At 41.2% G+C, this 17,623-nt stretch overlaps 1 protein-coding gene across 2 annotated transcripts in view; it reads right to left on the reverse strand.

Moving 5' to 3' along the window:
- Nucleotides 1-390: 390 nt before the first annotated feature.
- pdlim5b (PDZ and LIM domain 5b) overlaps nt 391-17,623 on the reverse strand; it is a 45,127-nt gene continuing 27,894 nt past the window's right edge. Inside the window, exons 6-13 of one of the 2 annotated variants that reach the window (XM_033990228.2) lie at nt 16,707-16,864; nt 15,298-15,325; nt 13,220-13,356; nt 9,397-9,571; nt 9,129-9,309; nt 8,940-9,060; nt 1,605-1,720; nt 391-1,531 (exon numbers count right to left, since the gene is read on the reverse strand). In XM_033990228.2, coding sequence (XP_033846119.1) covers nt 1,442-1,531; nt 1,605-1,720; nt 8,940-9,060; nt 9,129-9,309; nt 9,397-9,571; nt 13,220-13,356; nt 15,298-15,325; nt 16,707-16,864 — 1,006 coding nt within the window. In that variant the 3' untranslated portion in view covers nt 391-1,441. The remainder of the gene's footprint in view (nt 1,532-1,604; nt 1,721-8,939; nt 9,061-9,128; nt 9,310-9,396; nt 9,572-13,219; nt 13,357-15,297; nt 15,326-16,706; nt 16,865-17,623) is intronic. The other variant, XM_055231818.1, reaches the window with a different exon arrangement.

Consider the following 17,623-nt stretch of genomic DNA (forward strand, 5'->3'; position numbering starts at 1 on the left):
TGCTCAGCTGCATAAACACTGACTTTTTTGCATAAGACGCGCTGTAAAAACCGAACTCTAAGTACAATCTGCATCATCTGTTGTATAAATGTTGATTATTGTTCAAATATTTTTAACATTTAAAGTGTTTCTGAGCTGGACACATCGTTTTTTTCATTTTTTTTCTTGCATAAAAGTGACTCAAAATTATGTTCGTTTTTATATTTTTCTGATACTTAAACTGGTTTTACACATTTATTTGATGCAGCAAATGAAATATAAGAAAAGTACAGGCTGATATCGTCTTTAACATGATTTTTTTACAGCTAAAAAAGTTAAATCTGGACAAAAAGTTGTAGAAGTGAATAGAATAGAACAAAAAAAATAAAAATAACAGCACCGGGACTTTGTGTTTTTGTTGCATTTATTGAAAATATACAGAAAATACAGTTTCATTTTGAAGTTTGACTTAGTTTATAAAAGTAAAATGGGTCGTTTTGGGGAAAATGTAATAACTTTAACATAAAAACTCTTATGTTTGAGTTTGATCTGTTTTGTGATGATGTAAAGTCGATGTTTAAATCACATTGATATAAAAAAAAAAGCTCATTTTCAAAGACTACAGGTGGATCACTCTGATGTTTACGGAGCGTTCTTGATGGACTAGAGGTCAAAGGTGACAAACTCAAACTCACAGAGGGACAAAATTAAAAAACAGGACTAAGACGAAGGCCAAACTAAATATTTATTGAAAAATCTGCTTGTTTTTCAGAAGAGGTGGATTAAATTTGAGTGAAGCGACAAAGAGCAAAAAAATACAGGTCAACAGAAGTGAAGCAAAGCATTCTGGGATTTGTAGTTTGAAAGGTGCATGTGTATTTGATCTGATCTGATGTGACGGCCAAATATAATTATATCGAGGGCCAAATTTGGTCCGTGGGCCTGAGTCTGACATGTCACTGCACTGAACTGAACACTTTGCTTTAATGTAGAGTTTTATTTGTCAGAAAATTAAATAATAATGTGACTCACAAACATAAGATTCAGTCCCAGACGTGAAACGCTAAGTCCAGAAGAAGATAAATTGAACACAGTGTCAGTAAAGTTCTAATATTTGAACTTTTGCGGGATTTGTTTAGTAAAGTTTTATATTAACGACATCTACGCACGTGTTTTACAAAATGTCACTGTGCAAAATCGGTAAATCGTCTCCCGTGTTCTACTTTAAAACTCTCTGATTCTAAATAACGACGCCAAACGCTCGTTAACGTTTCACTTAAATTAAACTTTAAACTAAAACCAGCCCCGTAAAAACCCACACAAACATTTTTAAACACATTAAAATGAAAGAAAACAGTGGAGAAGGCGCAGACGAGTCCTGAAACCTTCTAAACTGGCGTCGTTAAACCTCGAGTCGCCGTCGTGTGAGCGGCGGCGCGATCGGAGGACGCTCTGGAGACGGTCAGATGTTGACGGAGTGAGCGTGGGTCTTGCATAACGGCTTGTCTTTTTTAGAGAAGAACGGCTGGCCCTCGAGTGACGCGCAGCACACCTAGAGGAGAGACGGAGACGTGTCAGAATCACAGAACCGTGGTCGGCGTGGGGATGATGTCACACGTTCGTACCGTGCAGACGAAGCAGGTGTCGTGCCACGTGAAGCCCAGCGCCTCGATGAACTTGTCCCCGGCCTCGATGGGGAAGTCGCAGCCGTGGCAGTTGTTCCCGAAGAGAGAGTAGTAATCTACGGAGAGAGACGAGGGTCAAAACGGTTTTAAAACAGGCACAGGCAAAGTCCGGCCTGGGGGCCAATTGTGGCCCGCGTACAAACTTCCACTGGTCCACAGCCTCGGGAATAAAATAATCACGTGTCAGCGCTGATGACCAGTTTAAATACACAGGTACAAACAATATTATGTTTCACCAGAAGATGGCGCCGTGCTCTGAGGCCAAGATCTCGTCGACTTTTATCACTAACGTGTTTTTAACGGGATAAAAACACGTTTAAACAAATTCAAACCTTTGCTAAGAAAAAGCTGAGTGAGTTTGATTTGACATTTTTGTGTGAGAAGAAAATCTCGGTCATGAACTTGAGCCGGACCTAATCAGGACAGTTTGACCCTTCACATTAGCACAGTTACTTTTTATTTGTTTTATTTTATTTGTTTTATTTGTTTTATTTGTTTTACTTGTTTTATTTGTTCTATTTGTTCTATTAGTTTTATTTGTTTTATTTCTCGTCTTCTGAGGTGAATAAATTCCAAAATCTCAGTGAATTTATTTTATTGTGATTATCAAAACCAGTTTAAATGTCACTTTTTCATATTTATAATCTGTGCATCATTAGGCCTGAGCCCCTACAGGGCGTAGGGCCTATTGCTTCCGCAACGATGAGTGCGAAGCACTCATCGTTGCAGACTGTCTTCACGAAGCATATTGCATATTTGTTGTTGCTAGCATGTCAGCGTCAACATCGAGACGTCGACGTCAACTTTTTCATACAGCCACGAAATTCGGTACATGCATTCTTCAAGTGATGCCAAACAAAAAATATTATTATGGCCACGCCCTCTGACACACCGGAAGTCAGCCATCTTGGATTGAAAATTCCAAAATGCTGACTCAGCGTTTTCGCTGACCTCGCATTTTCGTCAACTCCTCTGAAGGCGCTTCACCGGCTGGGCTGAAAATCACTGTACATCATCTAGACAAGTGGGGCATCAAAAGTTATCCAATTCATGATGATCCCTATCACGGTTTCTGTGCGGCGAAGCCGCAAAATTCCATCGGAATTTTTGCAATTTTCAAAAGTCAAAATTTGCTCCCGTTTGCGCAAGCAAAATCCGATTTGGCTCAAATTCGAATCAGTTGTAAAACTTTGGGGCCTAAAGCTACTCATTATGACAGGAACTAAATTGGCGCGATAGCGCCCCCTACAGAACATCTAATATATTTGTATGGAAGGCCAAAAATTTAGTTTTCCCAAATGTTACCAAATTTGACACAAAATTCCATTGGGTCATCCCAATCAATAAAGTCAATCAGACCTATGTCGTCTTTTTCACCGTGTTGCCATGGCGATGCGCCAAACTGCCAATGTTATCCTAATGGGAATCCTCTCAATTTTTCCGATTCATGGGAAAAAGATTAGTTTCATGGAATAATGTGAAATTTGGCACCATGACTCTTCATGTCATCCTGATCAAAAAAGTCAATCAGACCCATGTCATATTTTTCACTGGGTTGCCATGGCGATGCACGAAAGCGCCCATGTTATCCTAATGGGGAAATTTCCAAATTTTCGTACATTTCAAAGTCTTATAACGACCTATTACCGTCAATGACGAACATAAAATTTGGCACAGTGATTCTTCAGGTCGCCCCCGACAAAAAAGTCCAAGGGGCCAAGTTTGTATTTTGCACGGTGTTGCCATGGCGATGCCTAGAAAACCCATGTTTTTGCATTTTGTGCATCAGCACTTCCAATGTGTTTTGACTTGTTTGGTGAAAAGTGCAGTCCAAAGCCCCAATAAAAAAGGGACAAGTGGCGCGTCAGCGCCACCCACAGGGAGTGCCGGGTCGGCCGAGTGCGAAGGGCCGTTCGATGCCGCTTGCGGCTTTAATTTTGTATTTTTTATTGCCAATTTTAATTAGAACAATTTGTAGAGAAGATGGGATCACACTTGACTAGCTACTACCTACTAGCTACTCCTGGACGAATGGGGGATTACAGCGGCTCACTTTACTTCAATAGCAGTGTAATAAACATATTACCCTGCTATTCCTGTGCTGTAAAGTGGCCTGTGTAATCAAATATGGTTGTGTCTGAGCTCAGCTCCTTAAGTTTCCTTCAGATGAACCATTTTAATTAGAACAATTAAAATTGTTCATCTGAAGTTTCCTTAAGTTTCCTTCAGATGAAGGAAACTTAAGAACCTGAAGGAAACTTAAAAACCTACAACTCTAAAGAATTATGGGGAGTACAACGGCTCCAGCAATGATGATAACACATAACTGAGAGCAGTCTGTCCTGCTCGAAAACCACCAAATGCCACTGTCACAAAATCATTATGTCCAGCTCATCAAACCACACAAGTGCTACATTGGGTCCATCCAGATCCGATCATTTTTGCAAAAGTCACATGGATTTTTATACTTTCAAAATGGCTGTTTTGTTAAGATGTCATTATGTTGAGTCGACTATATGTCCCGATGAGGCTGCCTCAGTTTGGAGTCTGTCAGATAAAAACCCTAAGACAAGTTTGTTAAAGTACATTAGCTAGATTTTAGATATTTAGACTCAAGTTTAACCCAATATTGCCGACACCTAAAATAGACTAAACCATGGATAAGGTGGTTCAAATAATAATTAACCCAAAAGAAGACAAAAAAATGAATGGATTTTTTAATTTTTTTATTAAACAATAACTCAAAAACCTTTTTTTTAAGTTATTGTTCATGTGCAGAACAGGGTGGGGGGTTGAGAAAGGGTCTACACTAAATATATATATGTGTAAGTGTATAATATAAGTATAGTATGTATAGTAATGTATAGGGGTATAGGAATACATATATAATGTGCATGCATATATATATATATATATATATATATATATATACATGCACATTATATATGTATTCCCAGGGAGCCCAGGGAGGGGGGGTAGGATATCACCATGAGCTCGGGATGTTTTTGTTTCGTTTTTTTGTTTGTTTGTTGTTGTTTTTTTTTTGGGGGGGGGGGGTATTGTGTTTTTGTTGTTATTATGTAAACAATAAAAACATTTGATCACAAAAAAGAAAGGGTCTAAACGTGGAACAGTCTCCTGTACCATTTCCTCTTCCTCTTCTCCAGCTCGTGCTCCAGTGTTATGCTCATCTTCTCCAGCAGGGAGCGCTGTTCTTCTGTGCTCCTCAGCTGTTTCTCCAACGCACTGCAGCTTTCAGCCTGTAGGGAGCTCTCTGCCTTTAGCTCCTCACAGGTCTTTAAGAGAGCCGTCTTCTCCTCCTCTAGTTCGGTTTTGATTTGTTTCTCCTCTTCTATCTGTTGCTGTAACACGTTGTTCTTAATGACCAGCAGGGAGCGCTCTACCTCTGCTCTTTTCAATTGCTGGTCTGATGCACTGCATCTCTCCATCAGCAGGGAGCGCTCTTTCTGTGTCTTTCTGAGATCCTCCTTCACCTCCTCACAGGTCCTCAAAGTGGCGTCCTTCTCCTCGTCCATCTTTCGGATGTGCGTATCTTTGTCTTCCATTTGCCGCAACATCTGGACCTTCTGGACAGCCGCCTCTTGTTTTTTGGTTTCCAGTTCATGTTTCAGAGCAGACATGTCCGTTCTGAAATCTGCCAGTGCACGCTTCAGTTGAGAGTTCTGCTCAGTCAGCTCTGTATTTTCTGAAGATTTTTTGTGGAGTTTGGATTTCATATTGGCAGCGTCCGTCTGAAGATTCCATTTTTCCTTTTCCCACTGTTTGGATTTTTGTCTGGAATCTTTTCGAATTTGCTCCAACATGTGTTTCATTTCAGCAACTTGTTTCTGCAGTGCGTCCATAGTGCGATCTTTGGACTGAAGCTGGTGCTTCAGTTCATCTGACTGGTGTATAAGTGCTGCTCTCTCCTCTTTCACGTTGTTCAGTTCAATTTGGAGTTCTTGGGTTATTCTGTCCTTTTTCTTCATTTCAGTGTTATGATCTTGAATAATCCGCTTCATTTTCCTCTTGTCCTCCTCATGCTGTTCGACAAGCTGGTTTACGTCTCCATCTTTGATCTTAATCCTACGTTTCAGCTCCTCAGATTCTCTCACTAATTGTCTGTTCTCCTTTTTCACTGTGTGCAGTTCAGATTTGAAGCCTTGGAGTTGCTTCTTATGACCTGCAATGATCAGCTCAGTTTTGTTCAATAACTTGAGCTTCTCCTCCTGGTGCTGTTCGTGGTCAATTTCTCGAACATACCTGAGGTCTTCCAGTTCTTGGAGAAGACGTTCCTCTCTGGCATCTAAAGCCTGAGCAGCTTTAGAGGCCTTTTCAAATTCGAGCATGTTTAAGCTCAAGCTCTGGTCTTCTTCCTCTTCAGACCTCTGTTGGGTTTGAGGCTCCAAGTGCTCCCTCTCCAACTCTTCAAGAGTTACAGAGGTTTGGACCACCTCCTCAGATGGTCCAGAGGTCTGGTCCTGATTGGCGAGTTCCATCTCCAGGTCGAATTCCTGGCTGTAGAGGAGTTCGTCATCCTCAGAAGTATAATCACACCAGTTTTTGGACATGTTTGCTTCAGTGAGTTCTGTTGCTGTTCCCTGCTGCTCTAGAATAGCTGGGTTCAAACACTGAGGTATTTGGGGGACACTTGTTTCTCCTACATTAAGTGGTTCATTCCAAACTGGATCTTCAAGGCCAAAATAGAAAAACCCATTGACGTACTTGACAGGTTGCATGTTTTCCTCGTTGTCCATTGGAGTCTCTAGAATACCCTGGTTGAAACACTTTGTGTTGTCTATGTGCTCCAGTGTTTGCGTGGGTCTTATTGCTTCCTCCTCATCCCAGAGCGGCTCTGGTACATGTTGTGGGACGTGTGGACTGGGCTGTTCAGGAGGGCTCAAATCAGACACAGTGGTGGACCCTTTAAGAGCTAAGGCCATGAGGCCACGAGCGTTCTCACTGTATTCACTGTCATCACCGATCAGATGTTCCATCGTCACAAAGGGGTGATGGAGTGCCTCCTTGGGAGTGATTCTCATCTCATCGTCCAGGTCCAGAAGTCTCTTTATGAGATCAGCAAAGGCCAATCTGTCTCTGTGCTCTGGGTCTCCCGTTCTTGTATGAGACCCCTGAAAAACACTGTCTAAAGAGCTGAATATTCCAGCTAGACAATCTGAGACCATGGGCATGTCTTCTCTCTGTCTGCCATAGTACTCATCTAAGGTTTGAAGTCTCCACTGTGTGAAGTCACCAGAAGGGCTTGTAAAGTAATCTAAAGCCATATGTGCTTTTTGGAGCACTTTTGCACTTGGAAGTCCTACCAGTTTGACGATTGTCCTGAGATTGTCGTAGGCTGAGTGTCCACTGAAAAGACGGTATCCTGTGAAACACTCTGCCAGAGTGCAGCCTAGAGACCACATGTCCACAGCCTCAGTGACGTCGCAGCCTAGAGTGGCCTCTGGAGCTCGGTATGGAAAAGGCTGCCATATGTTCAGGAAGTCCATCATGTCTGCATAACCAGCAAGGCCAAAGTCAATGAGTTTGACTTTAAAAGGCTGCTTACTGTGGTTCACCAGCATGATGTTGTCTGGCTTTAGGTCTGCATGAATGATCCCAGCCGTCTTGAGACCGTCAAAGGCCACCAGGAGCTGCTGTACCACTGGACGGAGCTCACACAAAGACAGTAGCTTTCCTCTCATGTTCATAAAGTCGAACAGGCTCCTGTCTAATGTTTCAAATACCATGCATTCGGAGTCCTGTTCTGCAAAGTATTCAATGAACCTGACAATATTGTACTTGTCTGGTTGTAAGAGGCGCAACTCCTCCAAGATCTCAACTTCGTTTTCGAGACTGCTACTGGCGTTCTTCAGGGTTTTAACTGCCACGATCTCTAAAGTCTGAGGGTGAAAGCATCTAGTGACTGCACCAAAATGCCCTTCCCCAAGTACGTCCAAGACGATGTACTCCCCTAACTTAAACAGGGTTTGATCTGGTCTGGAGGGATATCCTGAAGCCATTTCAGTATGTATTTAGGTTGGTCAAAAAATTAGATATCTAAGCAACAGAAGAGCAATACACGAACAATACACGAACAATACACGAGCAATACAAGAGCAATACACGAGCACTTGACTTTGTTGTGACCGTTGAGTTTGATCTAACAAGTACTACAAATCGATTGCTTTGTGTCAAAGGATTTCTTTGTCACCGTGACGAGAACACCATGGCAACACTGGTTGCTAGGTGAGTGTTCTAGAGCTGGTCACATGACTTCATGACAACATTATAGAATGCCTCATTTAAATGTGAGCTGGAGAACAGTCAGGATTCTATGGTAGAATTTGCTGTTTAAAGTGGCTGTACCTAGTTTTCATATAATTGAGCTAAATCTGTCTTGCTCATTACAGATATATTGTAAACCACAACATCACAAGGGGAGACTGAGCATTTTGAGCATTGGATATGTAGACAGACTAATAAACCAGTTTTTTTGTTTTGTTTTAGTTTTTTCAATAAAGTCAATGACACCCATGCTTTTTTTTGCACCGTGTTGCCATGGCGATGCGCCAAACTGCCAATGTTATGCTAATGGGAAATCTCCAAATTTTTCCCATTCATGGGAATAATATTAGTTTCATGGAATAATGTGAAATTTGGCACCATGACTCTTCATGTCATCCTGATCAAAAAAGTCAATTAGACTCAAGTCATATTTTTCACTGGGTTGCCATTGCGAAAGCGCCCATGTTATCCTAATGGGAAAATTTCCAAATTTTCGTACATTTCAAAGTCTTATAACGACTTACTACCGTCAACGACGAACACAAAATTTGGCACAGTGATTCTTCAGGTCGTCCCCGACAAAAAAGTCCGAGGGGCCAAGTTTGTATTTTGCACGGTGTTGCCATGGCGATGCCTAGAAAACCCATGTTTTTGCATTTTGTGCATCAGCACTTCCAATGTGTTTTGACTTGTTTGGTGAAAAGTGCAGTCCAAAGCCCCAATAAAAAAGGGACAAGTGGCGCGTCAGCGCCACCCACAGGGAGTGCCGGGTCGGCCGAGTGCGAAGGGCCGTTCGATGCCGCTTGCGGCTTTAATTCATTTTGTTTTTAAAAGGTGAAAACCATTTGCAATAAAATGTAAAAATAAATAAATAAACGGTTCATTTGTGTTTAATATTAATGGTCCAAAGAATCGTCAGGAATCACATGTTCACCTCATGAAGCGTCGCGTGTCGTGCGTGGCGTGTCGTGCGTGGCGTCTTGTTCTCACCTTGTTCACAGTACGGTTGTCCGTCCTCCATGTGGAAAGCGTTGCCCCCTATTGGCTGATGACAGGCGACGCAGACGAAACACGACGCGTGGAAAGTCTGCTTCAGAGCGTTCACGATTTTCTGCAACAAAAACAAACAGTCAGAAGAATCATCCTGAAGTCGGACACGTGGAGCCGCAGTCGTTTTACCCCGAGGATCTTCTGCTGACACTGGAAACACGTCGGCGCGAACATCGTCTCGTAGCAGTGGGCGCAGTACAAACCGCCCTTTTCCTCCACAAACCCGTTTTCCGCCAGCGACGAGCGGCAGTGATCGCAGTTGAATTCCTCGGGGTGCCACGACTTTCCCAGCGCCACGAGGAACGGCCCCCTGGGAAAACGAACCGGAGAGAAACGATAAAGGGCGTGTCCGGGACTGACCGCGGCGGCGTCCGGCGTCTTTACGGCGATGTAATACCTGATGATGTTGTTGCACTTGTGGCACACGGGGGTCCGGGCGGCGGCGGGCATGTGCTCGGCCCGCTGCACCAGAGAGTCCTGCGGGTGCGGCTGCGGGGCGGGGCCGGCTGGACCTTTGGCTCCTGGACCGGTCACTTTGCCGAAAGAAGGAACAGGGCCAGTCTTTGAGAAACCTGAAGGAAAACAGAACCAGGAAGAGACGTGAGAACAAGTCTGAGCCTCCTGAGGGATAATTAACGTAAATTTTGGACAATAAGCCGCGACTTTTTCCCCCTCACGCTTTGAACCCCGCGGCCGATACAACAGTGCGGCTTATTTATGGAATTTTACTGGATATTGTCCACCGGGGGGCGCTCTCCAGCTGTAAACGCAAAAGTGAGACAGACGTGGGGAAAGATTCTGTTCTGAAGAATTCGCTAGTTTTGATTTTGAACTGTCATTTTGCAAAAAACACACGAAGAAATGGACAGGATGCAGTTTTTAATTTAAAGAAGGAAATAGAGCCACTGCACGTAAGTTTGACCAACAAAGAAGGAAATAGAGCCACTGCACGTGAGCTCGGCATCAATGAATCCAGCTCGGTCAATGTAAAAAGAAATGTGTCCGGGAAAAAACCCTTGAATGATCGTGATCGGCGACACTTAAACATTTGGTGAAATCAAATCTTAGAAAAACAAAGGGAGAACTTAAAAGTGAAAGAAAGAGCGTTTTTTTAAAGGTCCAACGAGTTTTTTTGTTGTTTTTTTGTCCGTGTATGTGTGAAATGCTGCATAAGAGGCAAATATTTATGACTCAGTTTCAGTCCTAAGGAAAAGATCCGATTCCCGATACTGATTTTGATACCACGATGAAAATAAAAACAGTTTAGACAATACTCTGAAATATATCGTATCAGCTAAATCTTAACGATGCCCAGCCTTAATTGTTACAAACAGATTCAATGCGATTAAGTACAAAATATTGGCTTTGTGACCCATTTTCAATAAAAATAAACATAAACGTTGCATTTATCGTCCGTTTACTGAAGATAAATGAACATAAAGTGCATTTTTCTAACTAGAGGCACACATCAGACTGAGACACGAGCAGTTTAACAGTTTAACGGCTCTGAAGGATCGAAAACAGATCGAATAAAACACAAACGTGAGACTAAAAGACTTTGTCAAACCAAAGACGAAATGAAATAAACCTGTTTAAATCATGAAAACAGTGAATCAAACGTCAAATGTTCTGCATAAAAACATTTTCTTTCCTCTAAACGAGCCACAAAACAGAATAATTTAGCAAAATATTCAACAAATACATCAATACTTTTTTATAAACTTGATTTTCCTGAGTATAAGTCCCACTTTTTTCAGTTATTTATGAAATATGTGTTTTTTTCTTCATTATTATGCTTTTTTTTTCAGCTGGTGCGACTTATTCTCTGGTAAAAACGGTAAATATTTTGATATTTTTGCACACGTTTAAGATGCTAACGTGCTAATATCGTGAATAGATTAGCACCAGTTTAAACGTGACTGATTTTTACGGTGAAAAAGGTTAAATCTGGACAAAACGTTGTAGTAGTGACGACGTTTGGCTGCTCGTCCAAGCCGCGGCTTGGACGAGCAGCCAAACGTCGTCACTACTACAACTTTTTGTCGTTTTCGTGTTAGTTTTCGTGTTGATTATTGTCAGAAAAATGTTGCATCAAGTCCCTTTTTCCAAACAGTAGTTGAAAATCCGCTCAAACAAACCGATCCCAGTCGATACAGGGCAGGTCGGAGCATTGAAAACAGCTGGACGAGGGAAACGGCGTCCTATAGAGCGAGGATCCCCCCCCCATTCAGAAAAACAACACATTCCCAGAGTCAGAGGACACACCTGGAAAAATAATCCCCCTCCTCCCATCTCCACTCGGGAAGATGAACACTTTTCATTTCTTTTTCTCAGAGCGAAGACGTGAAGCTCTGCAGAGGTCAGAGGAGGAGGAGGAGGAGGAGGAGGAGGAGGAAATGCTTCAGTGCGGCGGGAGGGACGGGGGACGGGGAGGGACGGGGGACGGGACAGAGACAGTATTCAGGGAGAGTCCCATTATCAAAGACTCCTGGGGTCAAAGGATAAGTGCTGCTTAAATTTACTTGTAGCTGTGTGTGAAGAAAACACTGAAACACACAGACTGAAACACACAGACTGAAACGCACGGACTGAAACACACAGACTGAAACACACAGACTGAAACACACAGACTGAAACACACGGACTGAAACACACAGACTGAAACACACAGACTGAAACACACGGACTGAAACACACGGACTGAAACACACAGACTGAAACACACAGACTGAAACACACAGACTGAAACACACAGACTGAAACACACAGACTGAAACACACGGACTGAAACACACGGACTGAAACGCACAAACCATCTGTGTTTCAGTCTGTGTGTTTCAGTCTAAGTTTTTTCGTACATATTCCGTTTATAGAATCAGCTCCAGGGTCACACGTGTCACAGGGTAAAACTCTAAATCTCCTGTGTCCTGTGTGTGTTCTGTGTGTTTTGTGTGTTTTTTGTTTGTCCTGTGTGTCCTGTGTGTTTTGTGTTGTTATTCTCTTGGTTCATAAAAACATTTCATTGAGTCTCGTCTCTTCAGTGTCACATGTGACAAATGGAGGGGCCATTTCCCACAATGCAAAGTGTCTGAGACTCAGATCAAATGAACTGAACATTTGACACAAAGTCTGAAAATCACATGAAACACGACAGAGACACAGATCTATAAACGAGTCAGTGGCAGGAGGAGAGATGTGAGAGCAGAGATCAGCTCTGTGGAGCGGCGTCGGCTCTGTGGAGCGGCGTCGGCTCTGTGGAGCTGTGAGGGAGATAAGGAGACGTCTCACTGCAGAGGCTTCAGCTCCAGCACCGCACGAGTCAAAACAAAAGGCTCTGAGCAGATTTTACTCACGGATAAAGAGCCGTATCTGAGCCGTATCTGAGCCGTATATGAGCCGTTTATGAGCCGTATATGAGCCGTTTATGAGCCGTATCTGCCACTGCCAAAGCTCCGAGCCACAGGCTCAGCAACTCCAAAAATGAGATTAAGATTCAAGATTCAACTGAAGAGCCACAAAACAGAAAGTGAAACATGAGCCTCTGTCGACTCTGAAGAGTCAAATGTGCTGATGGGTTTATGTTTCATGTTTCATGTTTCACGTTTCACGTCCTTAAACGTCATTTTAATGAGGAACTTCATTTCTGAGTCATTTCTGCAGGATAAAAGTTCAGTTTATGTCCAAAGTCTGAACGTCGATTTCAGTGATTTTCTCCTCATTCTGAACCTGTGTCTGGACTTAAAGTTTTTATGTTTGAGGTTTTTACTTTTATAAAATGTGAAGATAAAGCAGAGGATTGTTGTGTTTTTGTTGTGTTTTTGTTGTTGTGTTGTTGTTGTGTTTTTGTCCACACACGACACTAGACACATGTTTGTTGCTTCAGACTCGTGTCGTTTTTTCAGACTCTGCTTCTCTCGTTTCTTTAAAGTGAAATGTGTTTTTTAAAGTCTGTAGCTTCACAAACACCAGATTCACACAAACTGGATCTATTCAGGTCATTACTGATAATGACCCCTGACCCCTGACCCCTGACCCAAAGCGTTGGTAAATATTTAGTGTAATTGGGCCGAGGTCTCACAGCAGAGCTGCATTTTACACAAACGCTTAAATCTATTTCACAACCTGAAAACCTCATGATCTGAAAACACGTCCACAGACACAGAGCAGTACACGGCGCCCTCTGCTGGACACAGCAGTGAACAGCAGCTGAGGGGCTGTACCTGCTGCGGGGGCCGCGTGGGGCCCGGGGCTCTTGAAGGTCGGAGCAGGAGCGACGTTCCCGTTCCTCGGAGAAGGAGCCGTCTTGGAAAATGTTTTTGCTGCAGGTGAAACGTGAAGAGACGAGTCGACAGATTCTCTGTTTAAAAAACAAAAAATGAGATAATTATGTCACATTATTTATGTAAAATGAATTAAATAAAACAAAACATGAGACAGAACGTGTGATTTAATCTGACAAATACATTTATAAAACTCTAAAGTTTAGCATCAATAAAATCTGTGAAAAACCTGCGGAAAATGTGACTCAGGTTTAAACTTTCACTTTCAGATTTTTATTTTACATTTGATGAGAAATTTTGAAAAGAAAATAATAATTAAACTATTTTACACAAACGACGATCCAGTTTAATTTAAAAAAAAAAAGAAGAGCCGTACTCCTGAGAGGAGCCGTACTCACGAGAGGAGCCGTACTCACGAGAGGAGCCACACTTGTGGGAGTCAGAAAATGAGCAGAAGAATCAAAAGACAAACAGAGGAATCAAAAGATGAAAAATGAAAACCAAGAGAAAGTTGAGCCTGAAATCAAAGATTTATTTTGTGAAGAAAAGAAACGATGAAGATAAAATTAACAAAGAAACAAGAAAGAAAAAAGAAACAATAAAGAAAAAAGAAAGAAACAAAGTCCCAGGATCATTTTCATTTTCAGACTCCTGCAGATTTTGATTTTTAGCGACTTTGACATAAATAAGAAAAAAAAAACATCTGTGTCAACATCTGCAGAATAAATATACTTTATACTTTATAAAGTACTTTTATACTGCATGTTGTGTATAAATAGTACTTTTATACTGCTTGTTGTGTATAAATAGTACTTTTATACTGCTTGTTGTGTATAAATAGTACACACGTTGGCCGTGATGTAACTGTGTCTCATCAAAAGTCAAACATTTTGTGGATTTAAAACATTAAACATTTTGTGTGAAATATAAAGTTCAGGACATTTTAGAGGAAAAAACTAAAATACTTTAAGCTCCTCCATAAAATTACAACACACAGTAAATAGAAGCAGTTGTAGTACTCGTACTATTATAATATTACACATTATTCAGAGCTCGTTCTGTTTTTCTGTCACATTTTGTCGTTTCTTTTCTGGATAAATATTTTCTACTGGACGTTGAGGACTCGGGCGGAGACGCCGTGGTGCCAGTCCCTCAGCTGAGTGTACTTGTGTCCAATCACCTCTGGGTCCAGTTTGTTTACTCTAACACGAGAGGAAGAGGAAGAGGAGGAAGAGGAGGAAGAAGAGGAGGAAGAAGAGGAGGAAGAGGAAGAGAAAAGAGAAAAGAGGACAGTCTTTAGGACACAGGAGAAAAGGTGCAGGACAGTTTCACAAACACAAATATGACAAAGCTGCGGGCGACGTGTCTGTGGCGACGCTGAGCAGTGACATCACACTGAGGGGCTCTACATGTATGTCTACGGTGGAATGTTAAGCAGTTACCATGGAGACACAACACGCACAAACAAACACGTCTGAAGAGTCAAGAAAAATATAGAAAAGTGATTTAAAGAGTTTGATTTTACACAAAAAGGTGAGAGCGACTGACTGAAAACTGTCGGCTAATGCTAGTGCTAATGCTAGTGCTAATGCTAGTGCTAATGCTAATGCTAATGCTAATGCTAATGTGTGACTGTGTGTGAGAGACATGTTTAACAGCACACATCAGCTCTTGTTGGAGTTTTAACTAAACCAGCTCTTTCTGGTCTTTGGATTGTGTTAAAATAAAACTCAGATTAAAGTCAAACGAGCCTCAGACAAAGCAGTGCCTCCAGTTAGCATCACGACTGTGGACTAGAGCTGCAAAGTGTCGGTATGACGCTGTGTTTCACTGAAGTAAAACGCTAAAGAAAACGAGGGATGAGCAGAGACATGCGTCAGTTTGTACAGTCTGCACATCTGCGTCTGACCCAGGACAGAGCAGCGGGTCAAATGTCTCTGTGTGGGTCAAATGTCTCTGTGTGTGTGGGTCAAACGCACAAACACTGACACGCCAAACGCACAAACACACACACTTACTTCTTTCCACTCGTCTCTGGAGTTTGCTCTGGAAAATAAAAAAAACACACACTGGTTAAAAAGTGAAACAAAAGTGAAAAACGTCCAAATGAGAAAACGGTAAAAACTCCACAGAAAAACATTTGACCCAAACCAATCGATCAATCAAACTTTATTTGTACAGAACTTTACAACAACAAAAACTGAACAAAGAGCTTTTCAAGAGCATTAAAATGTAAAATGTAAAAACAACAAATGACAAAAAACATCAGCTGCAAATGTGAACAGATGAGTCTTTGGCTTTGAACAGGGACAAAGTGGACTGTGTGCCCCTAGAGTTTGGCTCAGTCACTAAAGTCTGGGACCAGCCAAAACCAAACGGAGGGAAGCCACACGTCTCTTCACACCTTCATCTTCATCTTCATCACTCAGTTTAATCGTCTCACTTTAAAACCACAGGATAAACTCGTATTTTTCTGAATTAAACTCATCTGACACACACTCGTCCCTCGGTTCATTTTTTGTGGCGTCGCAGTTTCACGGATTTTTTGTGTGAATTTACAGAATGTGTTCAGACAAATTTACATAAACGTTGGATCTCAGTGTGACTCTGAAGTGCTGTACGTTTGTAATTTGTTTTCTCCCCGACAAAACCCACAATGTCGATGAAACGTTCTGCACCGACAAAGACGCCAGCGGTCGCACCGAAAGGTCGAGGAAGACGCTAACCATCGTGGAAAAAGTTGGTCTTCTGGACACGCTGAAGGTAGAAGCTCCGCGGCTGTAGGGGGCGACATCACGGAATAAATGAATCTTCAAGGAGGAAAATAACGTGGTTTCGTTGTATAAAACTGTACTTATTTTTAATTTTAATTTTTAATTTTTTTATTTTAAATTTGTATGTTTTTTTTTTACTGCACTTATTGTATATTGTATTGTATATTATAATTTTTATTTTATTTTGTATTTTTTGTATTTTTAAGTTTTAATTTTTACTTTTACTGTACTTATTGTATTGTATAGTGTTTTTTATTTTTATTTTTTTATTTTAAATTTTTATGTTTTATTTTTACTGCACTTATTGTATATTGTATATAGTATAGTGTTTTTAATTTTTTATTTAATTTATTTATTTTTATTTTGTTTTTTTATTTATTTATTTTTTTTTTACTGTACTTATTGTATTTTATATTGTATTGTATAATGTTTTTTATTTTTTATTTTTATTTTTACTGTACTTATTGTATTTTATATTGTATTGTATAATGTTTTTTATTTTTATTTTTACTGTACTTATTTTTTTAAATCTACATCTTTCTACTTTGTGGATTCCGGCTCTTGTGTGTTATTTTTGGATAAAGGAGGAGCCTCTGCACATAAACATAAAAATCCACCAGGACTTTAAAGTTTTTCGAGGTCCTGACACTCACCGGACTCTGTCCCCGTCATCTGTGCCAGGATCCTGAAGGAGCGAGACTGCGAGGTGCCCGTCCGCGGGTGCCAGTCCTCCGTGTCCTCGATGAGGCGTTTTTTACTGGCGTCGCTCACGGGAGAACCACCCTGGGTCATCTGGGGATCTGCGGGTTTCCTGACAAAACCAAAACACATCAGGAGATTTTTGTGATTTGGATGAAGGAGACGAGAACAAACACAAACGCCACAAACGCCACAGACGCCACAAACGCCACAGTGTGAGACAAACGCGTTTACCTCCTGGGCGCCGCTGGAGGAGGAGCTCTGCAGACGGCACAGACAGTTTAGTTTCACTTTTAAATCTGGACAAAAGCAGCACTGGACTAAACAAAGTGCATCAAAGTGAAAGGGTGTGAAACAGTGACCACATTCTACCACAAGATGGAGCCAAACAACACGACTCCAGTGGAAATCAGTGGAAAAAACTGCACAAAATCATCAAAACTCTTCATGCAAACTCCCTTCAGCTCAAACCTGCACCGCACTGACATTTAAACGCATTTATTTAGATTTTAATAACAAATGCACTTCCTCTTGTTTATATTTCAATTCATTTTGTAAGTTAATGTACGTAAAGTTGCACTGTTCATGTTTGTTTTTGCTTTTTCACTTGTTATTTTACATAATAATCCACGCACTGATCTTAAACTATCGCTAAATATTCCAGAAAGGATATTTGACTAAAGACAAACTCATCAGCTGCAGAACTTCCAAAAAAAATCCAAAAGATCAACGTCTCAGCTGAATAAACACTGACTTTTTGCATAAGACGTGCTGTAAAAACAAACTCTATGTACAATCTGATTATTGTTAAAATATTTTTAACATTTAAAGTGTTTCTGAGCTGGACAATTGTTTGATGCATAAAAGTGAC

This window comes from Periophthalmus magnuspinnatus, chromosome 23, assembly GCF_009829125.3.
Source record: "Periophthalmus magnuspinnatus isolate fPerMag1 chromosome 23, fPerMag1.2.pri, whole genome shotgun sequence".
In the NCBI taxonomy this organism is placed as follows: domain Eukaryota; kingdom Metazoa; phylum Chordata; class Actinopteri; order Gobiiformes; family Gobiidae; genus Periophthalmus; species Periophthalmus magnuspinnatus.